General features: G+C 42.5%; 1 protein-coding gene and 1 pseudogene across 2 annotated transcripts; one reads left to right on the forward strand and one right to left on the reverse strand.

Annotated features, from left to right (window-relative positions):
- The first annotated feature begins 713 nt into the window (after nt 1-713).
- On the forward strand, nt 714-15,798 carry LOC139468375 (ADP-ribosylhydrolase ARH1-like). Of its 2 annotated transcripts, none has more exons than XM_071250301.1 (12): nt 714-785; nt 1,597-1,789; nt 2,144-2,197; nt 2,925-3,026; nt 6,490-6,565; nt 7,686-7,742; nt 9,141-9,262; nt 11,355-11,460; nt 11,587-11,757; nt 12,426-12,476; nt 14,147-14,249; nt 14,877-15,798. In XM_071250301.1, the coding sequence occupies exons 2-12, from the start codon at nt 1,618-1,620 to the stop codon at nt 14,994-14,996; spliced, it is 1,134 nt and encodes a 377-aa protein (XP_071106402.1). In that variant the 5' UTR covers nt 714-785; nt 1,597-1,617; the 3' UTR covers nt 14,997-15,798. The 2 variants fall into 2 exon arrangements, with proteins under 2 accessions (XP_071106402.1, XP_071106401.1); XM_071250300.1 differs by having other exon boundaries at nt 721-785; nt 1,616-1,789.
- Nucleotides 3,068-4,783, reverse strand: LOC139469074 (uncharacterized; annotated as a pseudogene).
- Nucleotides 15,799-17,821: the final 2,023 nt, after the last annotated feature.

The raw sequence follows: 17,821 nt of genomic DNA on the forward strand, positions 1-17,821 counted from the left end.
GGACGCCCACGATATGGAAAGAGCCTTGCAGTGTGCATCATTGTATTGATCCACTCGCTACAGACCAGCAGAGCACATATTCCACCTCTATCACGACATGGCGACTCACACAGTGTCAGTACAGGCTTTAAATAGTTCTTGTAAAATTCCACAAAAAGTCTAAAACAGTCTAACAGTAAGGAAGTGTTTTAAGTATGAACAAGTAGGGATGTAGGGAGGTTCGTTATAAAGAGTGAGTGAGTGAGTGAGTTAAAGCTTTACGTCACATCGGCAATATTTCAGCCATATCGTGACGATCGTTATAAAGACATTTCGAGGCCCACCGATACTGATGTAGAAGCGGCAGTTACCAGTATGCTATGCTTAAACGAATATAAAAGTAATTTACACCCCTTACAAAACTCGGCTTAATTCAAGCTGAGCTTGTGTACAGTCACTTCTCATTCACTGCTTGTGTGACCATTATAAAATAGTCAATACATTACAATATGCTGCCCCCGACAAGTGCCGGCGTTTCGAAACGTTGAATGGAGAGCTCGCTGTCGTGTTGACTAATGTACACAAACTGCACATGACTCGTCTCTGTGTCGAAATACCTCTTCGTTCACATGAATCAGCCACTAAAAATACTGTTGGCTAATTTGTAAATATAATCGACCATGGGCCTATATGGCCGGGTTAAATTGCTCCGTGATTCGACGAACCACTGTTTAAGCCGCTTACGCATCGCGTGTGGTGTCGACTAACCGGGAAGTGTAAACTAGCGGAGTGTTGGGATTTCACAGGTAAAGTGTTTTCTTTACGGTGTTACTTAGTAGTTGTTCTTTAGTTTGATCATAGGAATTTATCAGACGTGAATATACCATTAGGACACAACGTATTAAAGTATTAAATATATAGCCATAAGGTGTATTTCCACAGTGCGTTCATTGTCAGTGGTTCCGGGTTGTGTATGTACTGCCAGCCTGCCAACACACGTTTTAGGATATATTCAGGCTGAAATGCTCTCTCTCTCTCTCTCTGATATATTCTCAACTGAAATACTATGTCTCCAACAAACGTTTTAGGATATATTCAGACTGAAATGCTCTCTCCCTCTCGCTCTCTCTCTCTCTCTCTCGCTCTCTGTGTCTCTCTGTGTGTCTCTCTCTCTCTGTGATATATTCACAACTGAAATGCTCTCTCTCCAACAAACGTTTTAGGATATATTCAGGCTGAAATGCTCTCTCCTTCTCTCTCTCTCTCCCTCTCTCTGATATAGTCACAACTTAAATGTTCTCTGTCAAACACACGTTTTAGGATATATTCAGGCTGAAATGCTCTCTCCCTCTCTCTCTGTCTCTCTGTGATATATTCACAACTGAAATGCTCTCTCTTCAACAAACGTTTTAGATATATTCAGGCTGAAATGCTCCCCCCCTCCCTCTCTCTCTCTCTCTCTCTCTCTGTGTGATATATTCACAACTGAAATGCTCTCTCTCCAACAAACGTTTTAGATATATTCAGGCTGAAATGCTCCCCCCTCCCTCTCTCTCTCCCTCTCTCTCTCTCTCTCTCTGATATATTCACAACTGAAATGCTCCCTCACTCCAACAGACCTTAAACGTTCTTTTAGAAATGGTGACTTCAGACACCGCCATGCTGAAGCGGTACAAGGCTGCCATGCTTCTGGCGGGCGCGGGTGATGCTCTCGGCTACAAGAATGCAGAATGGGAGTTCTGTCGAAAAGGAAGATTTATCCACGAAGAACTGGAACGATTGGGAGGATTAGAAATGATCGAAGTGAACAGTTGGTATTTCTATGTTGTATTTCACATTGCTCTCGTATTCAAATTAATTACATTATCAGCTAATGGAAAATTGGTTGTAGAGGTTTGAATAAAGTTTGTCCTAATTATGTAAATTTACATAATAGAAAAGTACATACGTCATGATAATTTGTTATTTTGTACAACTTACCATAGCATTGATATAGTCAAGTGCACATATATTTTCTTAAACAAATATTTTCTTACACATTTTAAAGTAAGATTTCTTCAACTTAGGCACACGTGCAACCATACATACTTATAAGTGTGCACTGAAGTCATCCGGGTAACTGTGATATCAGGTCATATCTATAGGATCTATCGTGTGTTTTCAGGACACGGCTGGACGGTGAGTGATGACACCGTAATGCACCTGGCTACTGCCCAAGGTAAACTGTTAGAGTGAGTGAGTGAGTGGGTGGGTGGGTGAGTGAGTGAGTGAGTGAGTGGGCGGGTGGCTGAGTGAGTGGGTGGGTGAGTGAGTGAGTGAGTGAGTGAGTGAGTGAGTGAGTGAGTGAGTGAGTGGGTGGATGGGTGGGTGGGTGAGTGAGTGAGTGAGTGAGTGAATGGGTGGATGGGTGAGTGAGTGAGTGAGTGAGTTGGTGGGTGGCTGAGTGAGTGAGTTAGTGAGTGAGTGAGTGAGTGGGTGGGTGGGTGGGTGTGTGGATGGGTGAGTGAGTGAGTGGGGGGGTGGGTGGGTGGCTTAGTGAGTGAGTGAGTGAGTGAATGGGTGGGTGGGTGAGTGGGCGGGTGGCTGAGTGAGTGAGTTAGTGAGTGAGTGAGTGAGTTGGTGAGTGGGCGGGCGGGTGGCTGAGTGAGTGAGTGAGTGAGTGAGTGAGTGAGTGAGCGAGTGTTATTATTTTTGTGGCCTGAGTTTCAGTAGGTGAGTTATAAATAGTTATAATCACCTGGCTTCTGCCCAGGGTAAATAATCAACGTTTCAATAATTAAAACAAGCTTATGCTAATTTATTACAAGTATGTTCACAGACTAGATTCCTGACGCTGGTAGCAATATGTGAAACCCATTCTTCTGTGTTTGAAATTTGTTAAAAGCAAGTAAAACCAAGCTCACTCCCACACTTGAAACTTAACAGGAAATTCTGTTTTATTGCAGCACTGGTGTCCCCTGCAGCTGAGCAGGGCCGCATCGAGCTGTACCACGAAATGGCCCGCCAGTACATAGAGTGTATGAAGGACATGACCGGCAGGGCGCCAGGTGCGTTAGGCTGAACGAATCTCACTAACTAAAGGTCCTCGTTAACTAAAGAGTAAATAATCTCTTCGTGAAATTAGTGTTAATGTACATGTTTGTTCTTTTTTATACCAGGTCCCATTCCACAAAACTATCTCAGCGCTATGACGATCGTATCTCCCATACTTCAACACGGGCTTATCACTAAGACGACCGTAGCTCTCATACTTCAACACAGGCTTATCACTAAGACGATCGAATCTCCCATACTTGAACACAGGCTTAGCGCTCAAGCGACCGTAGCTCCTATACTTCAACATTGGCTTAGCGTTAAAGCGATCGTAGCTCCCATACTTGAACACAGGCTTAGCGCTCAAGCGACCGTAGCTCCCATACTTGAACACAGGCTAAGCGCTAAGACGATCGTAGCTCCCATACTTGAACACAGGCTTAGCGCTCAAGCGATCGTAGCTCCCATACTTCAACATAGGCTTAGCGCTCAAGCGATCGTAGCTCCCATACTTGAACCATACTTGAACACAGGCTTAGCGCTCAAGCGACCGTAGCTCCCATACTTCAACACAGGCTTAGCGCAAAGACGATCGTAGCTCCCATACTTGAACACAGGCTTAGCGCTAAGACGATCGTAGCTCCCATACTTGAACACAGGCTTAGCGCTCAAGCGACCGTAGCTCCCATACTTCAACATAGGCTTAGCACTAAGACGATCGTATCTCCCATACTTGAACATAGGCTTAGCGCTCAAGCGACCGTATCTCCCATACTTCAACATAGGCTTAGCGCTCAAGCGATCGTATCTCCCATACTTGAACACAGGCTTAGCGCTCAAGCGATCGTATCTCCAATACTTCAACATAGGCTTAGCGCTCAAGCGATCGTAGCTCCCACACTTGAACACAGGCTTAGCGCTAAGACGATCGAATTTCCCATACTTCAACACAGGCTTAGCGCTCAAGCGATCGTAGCTCCTATACTTCAACATAGGCTAGCGCTCAAGCGATCGTAGCTCCCATACTTGAACATAGGCTTAGCGCTAAGACGATCGTAACTCCCATACTTGAACATAGGCTTAGCGCTAAGACGACCGTATCTCCCATACTTCAACCTAGGCTTAGCACTCAAGCGACCGTAGCTCCCATATTTGAACATAGGCTTAGCGCTCAAGCGATCGTAGCTCCTATACTTCAACACAGGCTTAGCGCTCAAGCGATCGTATCTCCCACACTTGAACACAGGCTTAGCGCTCAAGCGACCGTAGCTCCCATACTTGAACACAGGCTTAGCGCTAAGACGATCGAATTTCCCATACTTGAACACAGGCTTAGCGCTCAAGCGATCGTATCTCCCATACTTCAACATAGGCTTAGCGCTCAAGCGATCGTAGCTCCCACACTTGAACACAGGCTTAGCGCTCAAGCGACCGTAGCTCCCATACTTGAACACAGGCTTAGCGCTAAGACGATCGAATTTCCCATACTGCAACACAGGCTTAGCGCTAAGACAAAGAGAATCTCACCCGTGTCTTTTGATATCAAATATATCTACACAAGTTGATAAAAGTGGAAAAACTCCGAGGCGAGTGTTGATATACTAGTATTTGATATCAAAAGACACGAGGGTGAGATTTTATTATCATCCAACATCATTCTTCCAACTTTTTCAGTTTGTAGACAGAAATCAGCAGTGTCTTCAGTGTAAAAAGTACTGCTAACAGCTTCAGTAGCAGGGCCATTGGTGATGTCATTTGATTGTGACGTCATGGTAACCAATGCCGTCACAATAGTCTGCAAAGCATTGTGATGCAATTTCATTGCAGAAATATCTACAGTGTAGATATCGCTTGATCTCACCAAGCGATATCTCCTGTGGGAGCCAGTTTTGGATAATAAAATCGTTTATTACCCACGTGGTGAAGATACAGGTGGTAAGATACTAAATCCGTACGTCACACGTGTGTCGTACAAGGTTGACCTTGTTTTATTCGTTTTGATTGGATAACCGTGACCTCTGTCACACCGGGACTACTTTTTTCATTCATAAAAAATCGCAAGACAAGGCAGAACTGAAGAAATTAATGAGAACGAGAGATATTTACAAACACTTTATTCAACCAAACAAGATAGTCACACGCATCAAATTCGGTTTGCATTCAATATAAGTTATGCATAGAGCTCCTACAGACGTATAATCGAGCTAGATCTATAAATCGATTTACAATGTACGACTGCCGATCGAGCGCGTCCCTTGAGCGTGACGCACCCGACCATTTTCGCAACTTTCAATTTGATTTAACGTAAAAGGATAAGCGTGGTGAAATGAAGTCTGTTTAAACTATCTGGACAGATATCTAGACTTACTTGGGATGATCCGGTTGTGCCATCGGTGTCCCCTTTGAAGCGTATTTTGTGGCGCTGTTTCGGTAGGTGTTGTTCATGAATGAACGAACACGACAGCACGACCAGATCACTTAAAGTTCACAGTTCCGATAAAAATCATTCGAAAACTCCGTGGAAGTGTGCCTGACTTCTGATTTTGTGGCCCCAAACATCCCAAATGTGAACAGTAACATTCCCTATCTCTAGCGTAAAACGCTGTGAGTGGATCGCGGTTGTCTTTTCTTATTCCGGTGGCGACCTTGCCCTTCGATCGTTCGAAGCTGTCACTGACATGCAAGCAGACTTGAGTTTGTTGATTTTCACGTCTTCAGTAAAGGGTGGTACAGTTAACATGAATGTCTTTGGCGAACAGTCTGAAATCCCTCTTCCAAAATGGTACGAACATGATATAAATTCAGCTGATAGATCAAGGAAACCGAACCATTTTGATTGCACAGACAGGACCCCGGCAGTGTGACCGACTGTTGGTCCGATATTCAAAGCGCGGCGCTAATGTGACATTTCAAATTTTCTTATCGGTGTCCTGCGTACTTACAACATGGCGCTTGAATTACCAAAAGTTGAAGACTTTCTTCCAAAAGGATCTTGAGCGTCGGTGCTGGTTTGTTTGCAAACAGAACAGCAGGCGCATGTTGTTAATGCGTATGCATAAACATGTCAACAATGCCCATATTTGGTCATATATCAATATTCATGCGCAACCAGATTTTGCAACCGGTTTCAGTTTGGTCTGTCAACGAACGAAAGTTGTTATGTATTTACACTTAAATATATATTTAACGTGGGTAATAAATAAAATACCACACTCATTCTCGTTAGATACAATTTCATACTTCAACACAGGCTTAGCGCTAAGACGATCGTATCACCCATACTTTAACACAGGCTTAGCGCTAAGACGGTCGTAGCTCCCATACATTCGCACAGGCTTAGCGCTAAGACAGTCGTAGCTCCCACACTTTAACACAGACTTAGCGCTAAATTAGCTTTGTGGAACGGGACCCTTGCCCATTTAGCTTTCATCTGTGGGAATGTAGGTTTAAGTACTAATGATATACCTTATACTGCAGGTGGGACCTGTAAGGCGTCGACCCGCATTCTGAAACCAGGCATCAAAGATGGCTACAAGGTCCCTTTCAGCAATAGGTAAAGGAGTTACGCTTGTTTGTTGTTTAACGCCGCTCAGCAATAGTCCAGCTTTATGACGGCGGTCTGTAAATAATCGAGTCTGGACCAATCCAATGATTGACATCATGAACAGTGATCCACGCAATTGGGATACGAGGACATGCATCAACCAGGTTATCGAGCCTGCCCACCCGATCCCGTTAGTCGCCTTTTACGACAAGCATAGTCGCCTTTCACGGCAAGCTTGGGTTCTGAAGACCTATTCTACCCCGGATCTTCACGGGTCAGTTGTGAACTCCGGCCATGTCAGTGAGAGATCTACATGACATATGTCAGATCATCACACGTCTTATTATATTCAAACGTATATGTTATCTGTGTTGCTATGGTTTAAAAGTTATGCTAAGTTGGGATAAGAAAGCTCATGAAGTATTTGGTACGTGAAGCAATTGGAAGGCGTCTAAGTTAGTGTAGCGCTTTTCAGACCAAAGCACCTCAACACCTTTGTTTAGTTTGTACTTCAGTTCAGAGAAGGCTGATGCGGGTTCAGCTGGTCGTGGTTCGAATCCCAGAGTTGAAAGATAAATTTCGTGGTTTATGCTGACAGCCTGAAATGTTTATGTACGACAGATATATTTTTCCAGAATTTAATTGCCCATAATTAAGGGTGCATTTAACACGCGAGGGCGTATTATACACGAATGAATAAATCTTTTGTACATTGATCGATCGGAAGGGGTGCTAATTGGGATTGTTCACTAGCCAATTAGCAATTATCGCCATGGGCGCTTATAACGTCGAATATCTAGTTTTATATAGATCAGTGTACAGAATTATATCCACTTACTACAGTAATACTAGTTTGGAGATAGTTTCAACAACACACAGGAAATCCGTGAAAACAAATTTATCAAAAAAATTCATTGTTTTTGAAGAAATATTATCTCGTCTTTGGTTTGCGTTTATGTCACTTGGTGGTTGTCGCAATGAGGAATGGGTGAGTGAGTGAAGTTGTACGCCACCGTAAGCAATAGTCCAGTGATGTTACGACGAGGACACACACAGACACATTGTAACAGTTGGTATCGAACCCCATCGCCCCACAGAGATGCTGATTTATATAGCCTTATGTCCCCAGGAGCGGAGGATGTGGAGCGGCCATGAGATCCATGTGCATTGGCCTCAGATACTCCAGGTAAGAGGGCTGTTTGCGTTTTTGTTTGTTTGTTGTTTAACGCCGCACTTAGCAGTATTCTATCTATATGATGGCGGTCTGCAAATAACCAAGTCTTGACCAGACAATCTAGTGATTGACATCATGAACATCGATCTACGCAACTGGGACACGATGGCATGCATCAGCCAAGTCAGCGAACCTGACCACCGATCCCGTTAGTCGCCTCTTACGACAAGCATGGGTTGCTGAAGACCAATTCAAGCCCGGATCTTCGCGGGCCCTAAGAGGGCTGTAGGCTCACCTATATTCCATCAGACTTTTTATGCCAATGACTTCATCGACTTCATCTTTACACCAAGTGACTAGCGTAGCACAACGTGCGTATATCCATATTGATCAGAGGGTGAAAATACTGGATTTGGTGATATTGTCACAAGAATGGAAATAATTGAAATGAATGCGTTTTCAGAAGAACACTTTCCTTTATCAACGTTATCTGACAAATTATACGTGGTTGTTGTGTATCACGCTTGTCGTAAGACGGTTGCCGGGATACAGAATAGGACCCCTGTAACTCGCGCTGGTCGTAAGACAGTGGTGGGATACAGAATAGGACCCCTTTACCTCACGCTGGTCGTAAGACAGGGGTGGATACAGAATAGGACCCCTGTATCTCACGCTGGTCGTAAGACAGGAGTGGATACAGAATATGTCCCCTGTACCTTATGCTGGTCGTAAGAGAGGGATGGGATACAGGATAGGACCCCTGTACCTCATGCTGGTCGTAACACAGTGATGGGATAGAGAATAGGACCCCTGTACCTCATGCTGGTCGTACGACGGTGGTGGGCTACAGAATAGGACCCCTGTACCTCATGCTGGTCGTACGACGGTGGTGGGCTACAGAATAGGATCCCATTACCTCACGCTGGTCGTAAGACAGTAGTTCGGGTGGTCATGCTTCGTCTGATCTGGGCCCTGTTCCACAAAGCGATCGTAGCGCTAAGATGATCGTAACTCCCATACTTTAACACATACTTTCGACATTTGAAGCGCTAATCATTGTTTGTCCCTGCGTATGTAGCAGCTATAAGTGCAGTTATAAGAGTTTCGTCTAACTTATAAACCGAAAGAGGAAACTTAAATCAACATGTGTATGTTTGAAACATACTTTCCATGAACCTTAGGTAACGGGCGTGAAATATCTGTTGCTGGCTTGAAAAAGAACAGCATTATGATTTATCAGTGCGTCTTAAGTCTGCTGTTACAGTCACTGGGTGACAGATAAAGTCAGACTGAGTTAATGACATGTATTATTTCAAATATTCATATCGAGCCCTCACCTTGGATTGGTGTGAATTTTAATTTGTTTTCAGTATATGGCAACTACTTTACAAAATATTCAAATCCTTCTAGACCTGAAGACCTGAACGACCTGATCGCTGTCAGCATTGATAGTGGCAGAATGACACACCATCACCCTGTTGGCTATCTGGGAGCCCTCACTTCGGCCCTATTCGCAGCTTACAGTATTCAAGGTAAACATTTCTCATCACAATCAACCTCCCCTGGGACCCGTCCCAAACAACGATTTTAGCGAAACGATTGTCACAAGTCTATGTTAAAGTATGGGAGATACGACCACCTTAGAGTTACGACTGTCACAAGTCTGTGTTAACGTATGGAAGATACGACCACCTTAGAGTTACGACTGTCACAAGTCTATGTTAAAGTATGGGAGATACGACCACCTTAGAGTTACGACTGTCACAAGTCTATGTTAAAGTATGGGAGATACGACCACCTTAGAGTTACGACTGTCACAAGTCTATGTTAAAGTATGGGAGATACGACCACCTTAGAGTTACGACTGTCACAAGTCTATGTTAAAGAATGGAAGATACGACCACCTTAGAGTTACGACTGTCACAAGTCTATGTTAAAGTATGGGAGATACGACCACCTTAGAGTTACGACTGTCACAAGTCTATGTTAAAGTATGGAAGATACGGCCACCTTAGAGTTACGACTGTCACAAGTCTATGTTAACGTATGGAAGATACGACCACCTTAGAGTTACGACTGTCACAAGTCTATGTTAAAGTATGGGAGATACGACCACCTTAGAGTTACGACTGTCACAAGTCTATGTTAAAGTATGGGAGATACGACCACCTTAGAGTTACGACTGTCATAAGTCTAGGTTAAAGAATGGGAGATACGACCACCTTAGAGTTACGACTGTCATAAGTCTATGTTAAAGAATGGAAGATACGACCACCTTAGAGTTACGACTGTCACAAGTCTATGTTAAAGTATGGGAGATACGACCACCTTAGAGTTACGACTGTCACAAGTCTATGTTAAAGTATGGGAGATACGACCACCTTAGAGTTACGACTGTCACAAGTCTATGTTAAAGTATGAGAGATACGACCATCTTAGAGTTACGACTGTCACTAGTCTATGTTAAAGTATCGTCTTGTAGGACGGGGTCATTGTCTGCTACCAATGGTCCTATAAGGTAAGGCGACATGTTTTTTGCTCACCTGTCAAGTCAAGTGAACTACGCTAAGGCCTGGTTGTCAGTCTGTGTAAACATCTTCTCCCCTCAAACCACTGGGACGATGAAGCTAAAACTTAGCAATACTGTTCCCATCAATGGTGACACTTTAATTTCTTCAAGAGCCAAGGTAAATGCGTATTATTTTCTGGGGCTTAACTTGAATGAACTTGTCGGATTGCATCTGTTGACACAAATATATATACGTCATTGGCACTATATGACAAAAGGGCGGTCCAATCAAATGCTGAATAGATACGCGGTTTCTCAAGTTAATTCATTGAGTGAAATTGCATTTTAAGCATCCATTATTTTAAGAATGACATTGTGCGATAAAGATAGTATTACCCCAATGTGTTTTCTTATCGTAAATATTCTATAGTGGAATACAAAACAGGAATTATGCTCGCCAAAGCCTCGCATAATACAATATCTATTCCTAATATAGGATATTTACCAAACGGAAACAAAAGAGGGTCATATCTTTTACTCGTGGAGGATAAGGAACCGTGGCTGAAACTTAATTACTTATTTCATATATGTTAACTAGTTCTCAGTATATTATGCAGAACATACTTATGTAAAATGACATACTTATGTTTAATGAGCTACAGCGTCGTGGCACTACTTTTATCGTTCAGTTTACATAAACAAATATACAGTAAATTACGGTTATAACGAACACGCTTATAACGAACTGACGGATATAACGAACTTACTTTTTTTGTCCCGACTATTTGCTGTAGTTATGCTGTATATATGCACATAACGAACCACGGCTACAACGAACTAAAATTAGTGGTCCCTTTGAGTTCGTTATAACCGTAGTTTACTGTATATTTATGTTTCTTTACCATGTTTACTAATTCTCATATCATTACTGATTAGAAAATATAATGTCATTATTGAATCATAGATTACTAGGTGCACATTAGATTCAGCTTTTATTTCTCCACAAACCAACAAACACAATGTTAACATTATGATGCTTAAATGTATTAAATGTAGTGAGTCAGATAATAAACTTTCCGTATTATACCACGAAGGCTGTTTACTGTTACATCCAGGCAAGCCGCCGGTAGAGTGGGGACAGGGACTACTGGACGTTCTACCTCAAGCCTTGCAGTATGTCGTGGACAGCGACCACTACCCTGAAGAAAATAAAAATGCCTGGTATTGTAGACACGACTAACTTTCTTTGAAGACATTGTTCCTGTTTCGTTTCTTGTATATTACCTTGAAGTAGATAGTGTTATGTGTTACAGGACGTTTCCTAAATCATGAATATATCTGTTCCAGGCCATTCTTTGAGAAGCAATGGAAAGATTACGTCGAGTTGCGGAAACTTGCATCTGGAAATGCCCATTTCCCTGACAATTATCATGAGGCTGACGTGAGGGATGCATACTACAAACACATCAGTATTGGCGGGTGGGGCGGGGCTTGTGGACACGACTCCACTATTATTGCGTGAGTTGACTATGTTTACAAACACATTCCTTCAGTAAGGAGTGTAGTGTTATCACCAGTGAACACTTGACTTACAACGATGAACGAAAATGATGATCACAATGACAAAACCTGTTGATTGTTGTTGATTAACGCCACACACAGCAATATTACAGCTATATGACGGCGGTCTGTAAATTATCGAGTCTGGACCAGACAATCCGGTGATTGACATCACAAGCATCGATCCGCGCAATTGGGAAACGATGACATGCATCAACTAAGTCAGCGAGCCTGACTACCCGATCCCGTGAGTCGCCATTTACGGCAAGAATGACCTTTTCTACCCCCGATCTTCCTCGTCTTATACTGTATTAAGTTTAGTAATGCATTGAACATAGTCCTATGTTAGTTTTACATTTATAAGAATGTATGAGACCATACTGGGCATAGGTATATGTTTAATATATTTATTAGTTATTTGTTACAATTTAAATTTGGCAGAGTATTTACACAAGAAAATTAAGATTTAAGTCAACTGGAACATTTTGAACAATGCAGATTGCAGGATTCATTTTAAATCAATAAAACTCCACAAGGATATCATTTCTTCCCTAAATATTACTCTTTATTATATTATTAATTATCCAATCTCACATGCTCCAACAGAACCCTTCTAATCACTTCAGCTATGACGCCATCCTAGGGGCCGGGCAAGATTGGAAAGAGCTGTGTATGAGGTTGGTAAAGACAGGCTTCCCTCTGGTCAGAACCAAATAGGTCTGTAGGCCTCCTTGAAACATGGAGTTTGTGTTTGCTATGAGGGCTAATTTTCAATATAAATTGTGATGTGACTGTTGGTATAAATGTTGATTTTGGTACTTTTGGTATCAATATGTGGTGATATTGCTGGTATCAATATTGATTGTGGTGATACTGCTGATATCAATATTTATTATAGTGATACTGTTGGTATCAATATTGCTTGTGGTGTTACTGTCGGCATCAATATTGATTGTGGTAATACTGTCGGCACCAATATTGATTGTGGTGATATTGCTTGTATCAATATTGATTGTGGTGATACTGTCGGCACCAATATTGATTGTGGTGTTACTGCTGGTATCAATATTGATTGTGGTGTTACTGTCGGCACCAATATTGATTGTGGTGATACTGTCGGCATCAATATTGATTGTGGTGTTACTGCTGGTATCAATATTGATTGTGGTTTACTGCTGGTATCAATATTGATTGTGGTGTTACTGTCGGCACCAATATTGATTGTGGTGATACTGTCGGCATCAATATTGATTGTGGTGTTACTGCTGGTATCAATATTGATTGTGGTGTTACTGCTGGTATCAATATTGATTGTGGTGTTACTGTCGGCACCAATATTGATTGTGGTGATACTGTCGGCATCAATATTGATTGTGGTGATACTGTCGGCATCAATATTGATTGTGTTGATACTGTCGGCATCAATATTGATTGTGATGTTACTGCTGGCATCAATATTGATTGTGGTGATACTGTCGGCATCAATATTGATTGTGATGTTACTGCGGGTATCAATATTGATTGTGGTGATATTGCTGGTATCAATATTGATTGTGGTGATACTGTCGGCATCAATATTGATTGTGGTGTTACTTCTGGTATCAATATTGATAATGGTGATATTGCAGGTATCAATATTGATTGTGGTGATACTGTCGGCATCAATATTGATTGTGGTGTTACTGCTGGTATCAATATTGATTATGGTGATATTGCTAGTATCAATATTGATTGTGGTTATACTGTCGGCATCAATATTGATTGTGGTGATACTGTCGGCATCAATATTGATTGTGGTGATACTGTCGGCATCAATATTGATTGTGGTGATACTGTCGGCATCAATATTGATTGTGATGTTACTGCGGGTATCAATATTGATTGTGGTGATATTGCTTGTATCAATATTGATTGTGGTGATACTGTCGGCATCAATATTGATTGTGGTGTTACTGCTGGTATCAATATTGATTATGGTGATATTGCTGGTATCAATATTGATTGTGGTGATACTGTCGGCATCAATATTGATTATGAAGTTACTGCTGGTATCAATATTGATTGTGGTGATACTGTCGGCATCAATATTGATTATGAAGTTACTGCTGGTATCAGTAGGGATTGTTATGATACATGAGGTGAGGTAGCCTCGTGGTTAATGTGTTTGCTCGTGATGCCGAAAACACGGATTCGATTCCCCACATGGGTAGAATGTATGGAAGCCCATTTCTGGCGTATTCCGTCGAGATATTTCTGGAATATTTGCTGAAAGTGGCGTGTAACCATACTCCCTCCCTGTTACTGTATGCATCAATATTGATCGTGTATCTGATACTTGTTCATCTAGGGGGGTGTTCCATGGCGGGGACAGCGACAGCACGGGGACGATAGCGGCGTGCTGCTACGGCGCCATGTACGGATTGGAAGGTGTGCCAAAGGGAAACTATAGAGTAAGTGTATTTGTGTATCAAATAGACATTACTACATTGTATTCACCTAAATTGGACAACTTCCAAGGATATCTTCCAAATATGAAGCCAGGTTATTTGTTCATTTCATGAGGGAGTCCTTTAGCCGTTACAGGATCTGCTGATTGAATTCAAAATTCCCCCTCTGCATGATGCGATTAAGTGTTCTGAAACCAGGCATCAAAGATGGCTACAAGGTCCCTTTCAGAGATGGGTAAAGAAGTTACGTTTGTTTAACGCCGCAGTCTGCAATACTCCAGCTATATAACGGCGGTCTGTAAATAATCGAGTCTGGACCAGACAATCCAGTGATTTACATAATGAGCATGAGCAGTTGGGATACGATGCGACGCATCAACCACGTTAGCGACCACCTGATCCCGTTACTCGCCTCTTACGACAAGCATAGTCGCCTCTTACGGCAAGCATGGGTTGCTGAAGACCTATTCTATCCCGGAATCTTCACGGGTTCCTATTTAGTGTGTCAGCACTATAACCCATTCGCGACCAACTCGTCCTATTGCGGGACAAGCCGTGATTGTAATAGCAGAATAAAGGACATCATATTTGGTTGGAAGGCTGTCTTCTCATGTCAGATGTAATTTCCAGAACCTTGAGTACAGAGACCGCCTGGAGACACTTGGGAAGAAGCTGTATCGTTTGGCTATGAAAGACACTGCTGACCAAGGCACCCCCGAGGAGACAGACGCGACGGACGTCACCCCCTGATCGCCATGGCATTCCCAAGAGATGGCATTTTAAGTTCAGCACTCACTTGACACTTCCACTTGCCTTACTGTATCACAAGAAGCGACAGTCTAAACATGGAACTAGCGACATGTAACCATTTCATTATATATCATATGGTTCTGTTTCATAATTAGATCTACGATTTAGAAATGCAATATGGGGGCACGGGTGGCCCAGTCGTCTAAGGCGCCGCGATTCGCTGTGCAGAGTTGAGTCCCTTGCGCACGCCAGAAACCTATGGTTGTAGGTTCGAATCCCGGTTAGCCCCGATTATGTTTCTAGGTTTGTCAGCACCATTCCCGTGCTCGTGGGTTTCACCAAAGTGGTAAACGTCTGAGACCTGCATCACTTGGGGCTTTTCCCCCTCATTAAACTGAAATGTCATGATATAACTGGAATACTGTTAAAAGCAGCGTGCATCATACAACCAAAGTCTTGCCAAGATGACAATAACTGAACAATCATGCTGGTTATTTCCAAGAAATAAGAAATAAATAATATTTTATTCTTCTCTGATTCTCTATAGAAAAATTGGTCCCTGTTATCACTGACTCTATGACTCATATTTACATGCAAATAACATTGACAATTACCAACGGACGTCTACATTTTAAACATGTTCAATAACTATTTTATGAACTTTTTACAAGTAATGGATGGTTGTTGTAGAGAAGCTTGTATGTGACGTTTCATTGTCTCAGTATTCACCATGACCATGTTCGTAGGACACTATTGTCGGCAGTAGCTGACACTCCTTTGTGAATCATGATGCAAATCCTCCCTCCACAGGTAGATTGGAAATAAAATAATACTGCATTGTAATACAATTGTATTTTAATGTATTTTCTGGTGTCAATGATTTGTATATATATATATATCATTATTCATTTGTGGGTGAGCCTTGAGACTTTGTCTGGAATGAACAAATATATAGTACGCGAACTGTATCAGTGTGTACACTCAATGCCAATTAGAAAGTGGTCAAATGTAACAAATGTTAAATTTGGGATAACACTTTCTCAGTAAAGTACAGATTGTCGTACTTTTTGGGGTTGAGTACCGTCTGGGATTCAAACTCACACTGCCAGAGTGAGGCACCTAATCGTTAGCACACAAAGTCAGCGATCTAACCCACTCAGCCACCGAGGCTTCCACAAAATGAAAGTCTGACCACTGGTAGTCTAGATCATGTACTTTGTGTACCCCTCTGACAAGTGTAAAGTGGCATGGCTTCCATGGCCAAAAGCTATGAACTCACAATGCCATTGAGAAAGTGGTCAAACGTAACAAACATTATATTTGGGATAACACTTTCTCAGTAAAGTACAGATTTTCGTCCTTTTGGGGGTTGAGTCCCATCTGGGATTCAAACTCACACAGCCATAGTGAGGCACCTAACTGCTAGCACACAGTCAGCAATCTAACCCACTCAGCCACCGAGGCTTTCACAAAATGACAAAATGACAACTGGTAGTCTAGATCACGTACTTTGTGTGACAAGTGTAAATTGGCACGGCTCCCATGGCCGAAAGCTATGAACACACAATGCCATTGAGAAAGTGGTCAAATGTAACAAACGTTATATTTGGGATAACACTTTCTCAGTAAAGTACAGATTCTCGTACTTTTGGGGGTTGAGTCCGAGAATCTGTACTTCACTTCAGAAAGTGTTATCCAAAATATAACATATGTCACATTGTAAATGCACAAGGAACAGCACAATCTGATTCAGCTCAGGACCCACTTGCACAAAGCCATCCTAGCCTTAAGACTATCCCATAATCTATCACAGACTTACAATTGTCATATAGCACCAAGCTAGGCCCTCATCTTCACTCCAACACCTTGCCTGTCTGTGTGGATTAGTGAGTGAGTGAGTGAGTTTGTTTTACGCTGCTTTTAGCAATATTCCAGCAATATCACGGCAGGGGACAGCAGAAATGGGCTTCACACATTGTACCCATGTCGGGATTCGAACACAGGTCTTCGGCGTGACGAGCAAACGCGTTAACCACTAGGCTACCCGACTGCCCCGTGTGAATTAAAGCAAAAGATTGGATTCTAATGAGATATACGTGACTGTCAAACATGTTCTCCTTACTTTTGAGGGACAAACACACTACTGTATATTATTGGGTCCCCAGCAACCTATGCCGGCCTTAAGAAGCGACAATGGATTGGTTGGTCATGCTTGGTGAAGTGTTTGATGGCAAGTCAACGTACCCAAACAGTGTGGATTGTGGCTCGCAATATCAATCACTGGATTGTGTGGTCCATACTCGATTATTTACAGGCTGCTGTTATATAGTTGGAATATTGCCGAGTGAAGAGCAAAACACACACTTTTCCCACTTCACATTTGTTGCTATAGCATTACCATGAACGAGACACTGTTGTGAGAGACAGAGCAGAAACCATGAATCAGGACTTGTAAACACTTTTGTCCAGGTATGACAACGTGAATGAGACTTCAAACTGAGAGGGGGCATGTGTGGCCCAGTCGTCTAAGGCGCCGCGATTCGGCACGCCAGAAACCTATGAATGTGTGTTCGAATCCTCGTTCGCCCCGATTATGTTGCTAGGTTTGTCAGCACCATACCCATGCTCATGGGTTTCACTGAAGTGGTAAACGTCTAAGGCCTGCATCACTTGGGGCTTTCCTCCCACATTAAGCTTACACACTGCGATATAACTGGAATACTGTTAAAAGCAGCGTTAAACCTAACTCACTCACTCAAACTGAGACAACATGATGACAATGTTGCATGCTTGCAGGCCTCACCACCACATGGCAATGTGTTTCC

The sequence above is a fragment of the Haliotis cracherodii genome, unplaced genomic scaffold, assembly GCF_022045235.1.
Source record: "Haliotis cracherodii isolate W230 unplaced genomic scaffold, xgHalCrac1.p SCAF_2, whole genome shotgun sequence".
NCBI lineage: Eukaryota > Metazoa > Mollusca > Gastropoda > Lepetellida > Haliotidae > Haliotis > Haliotis cracherodii.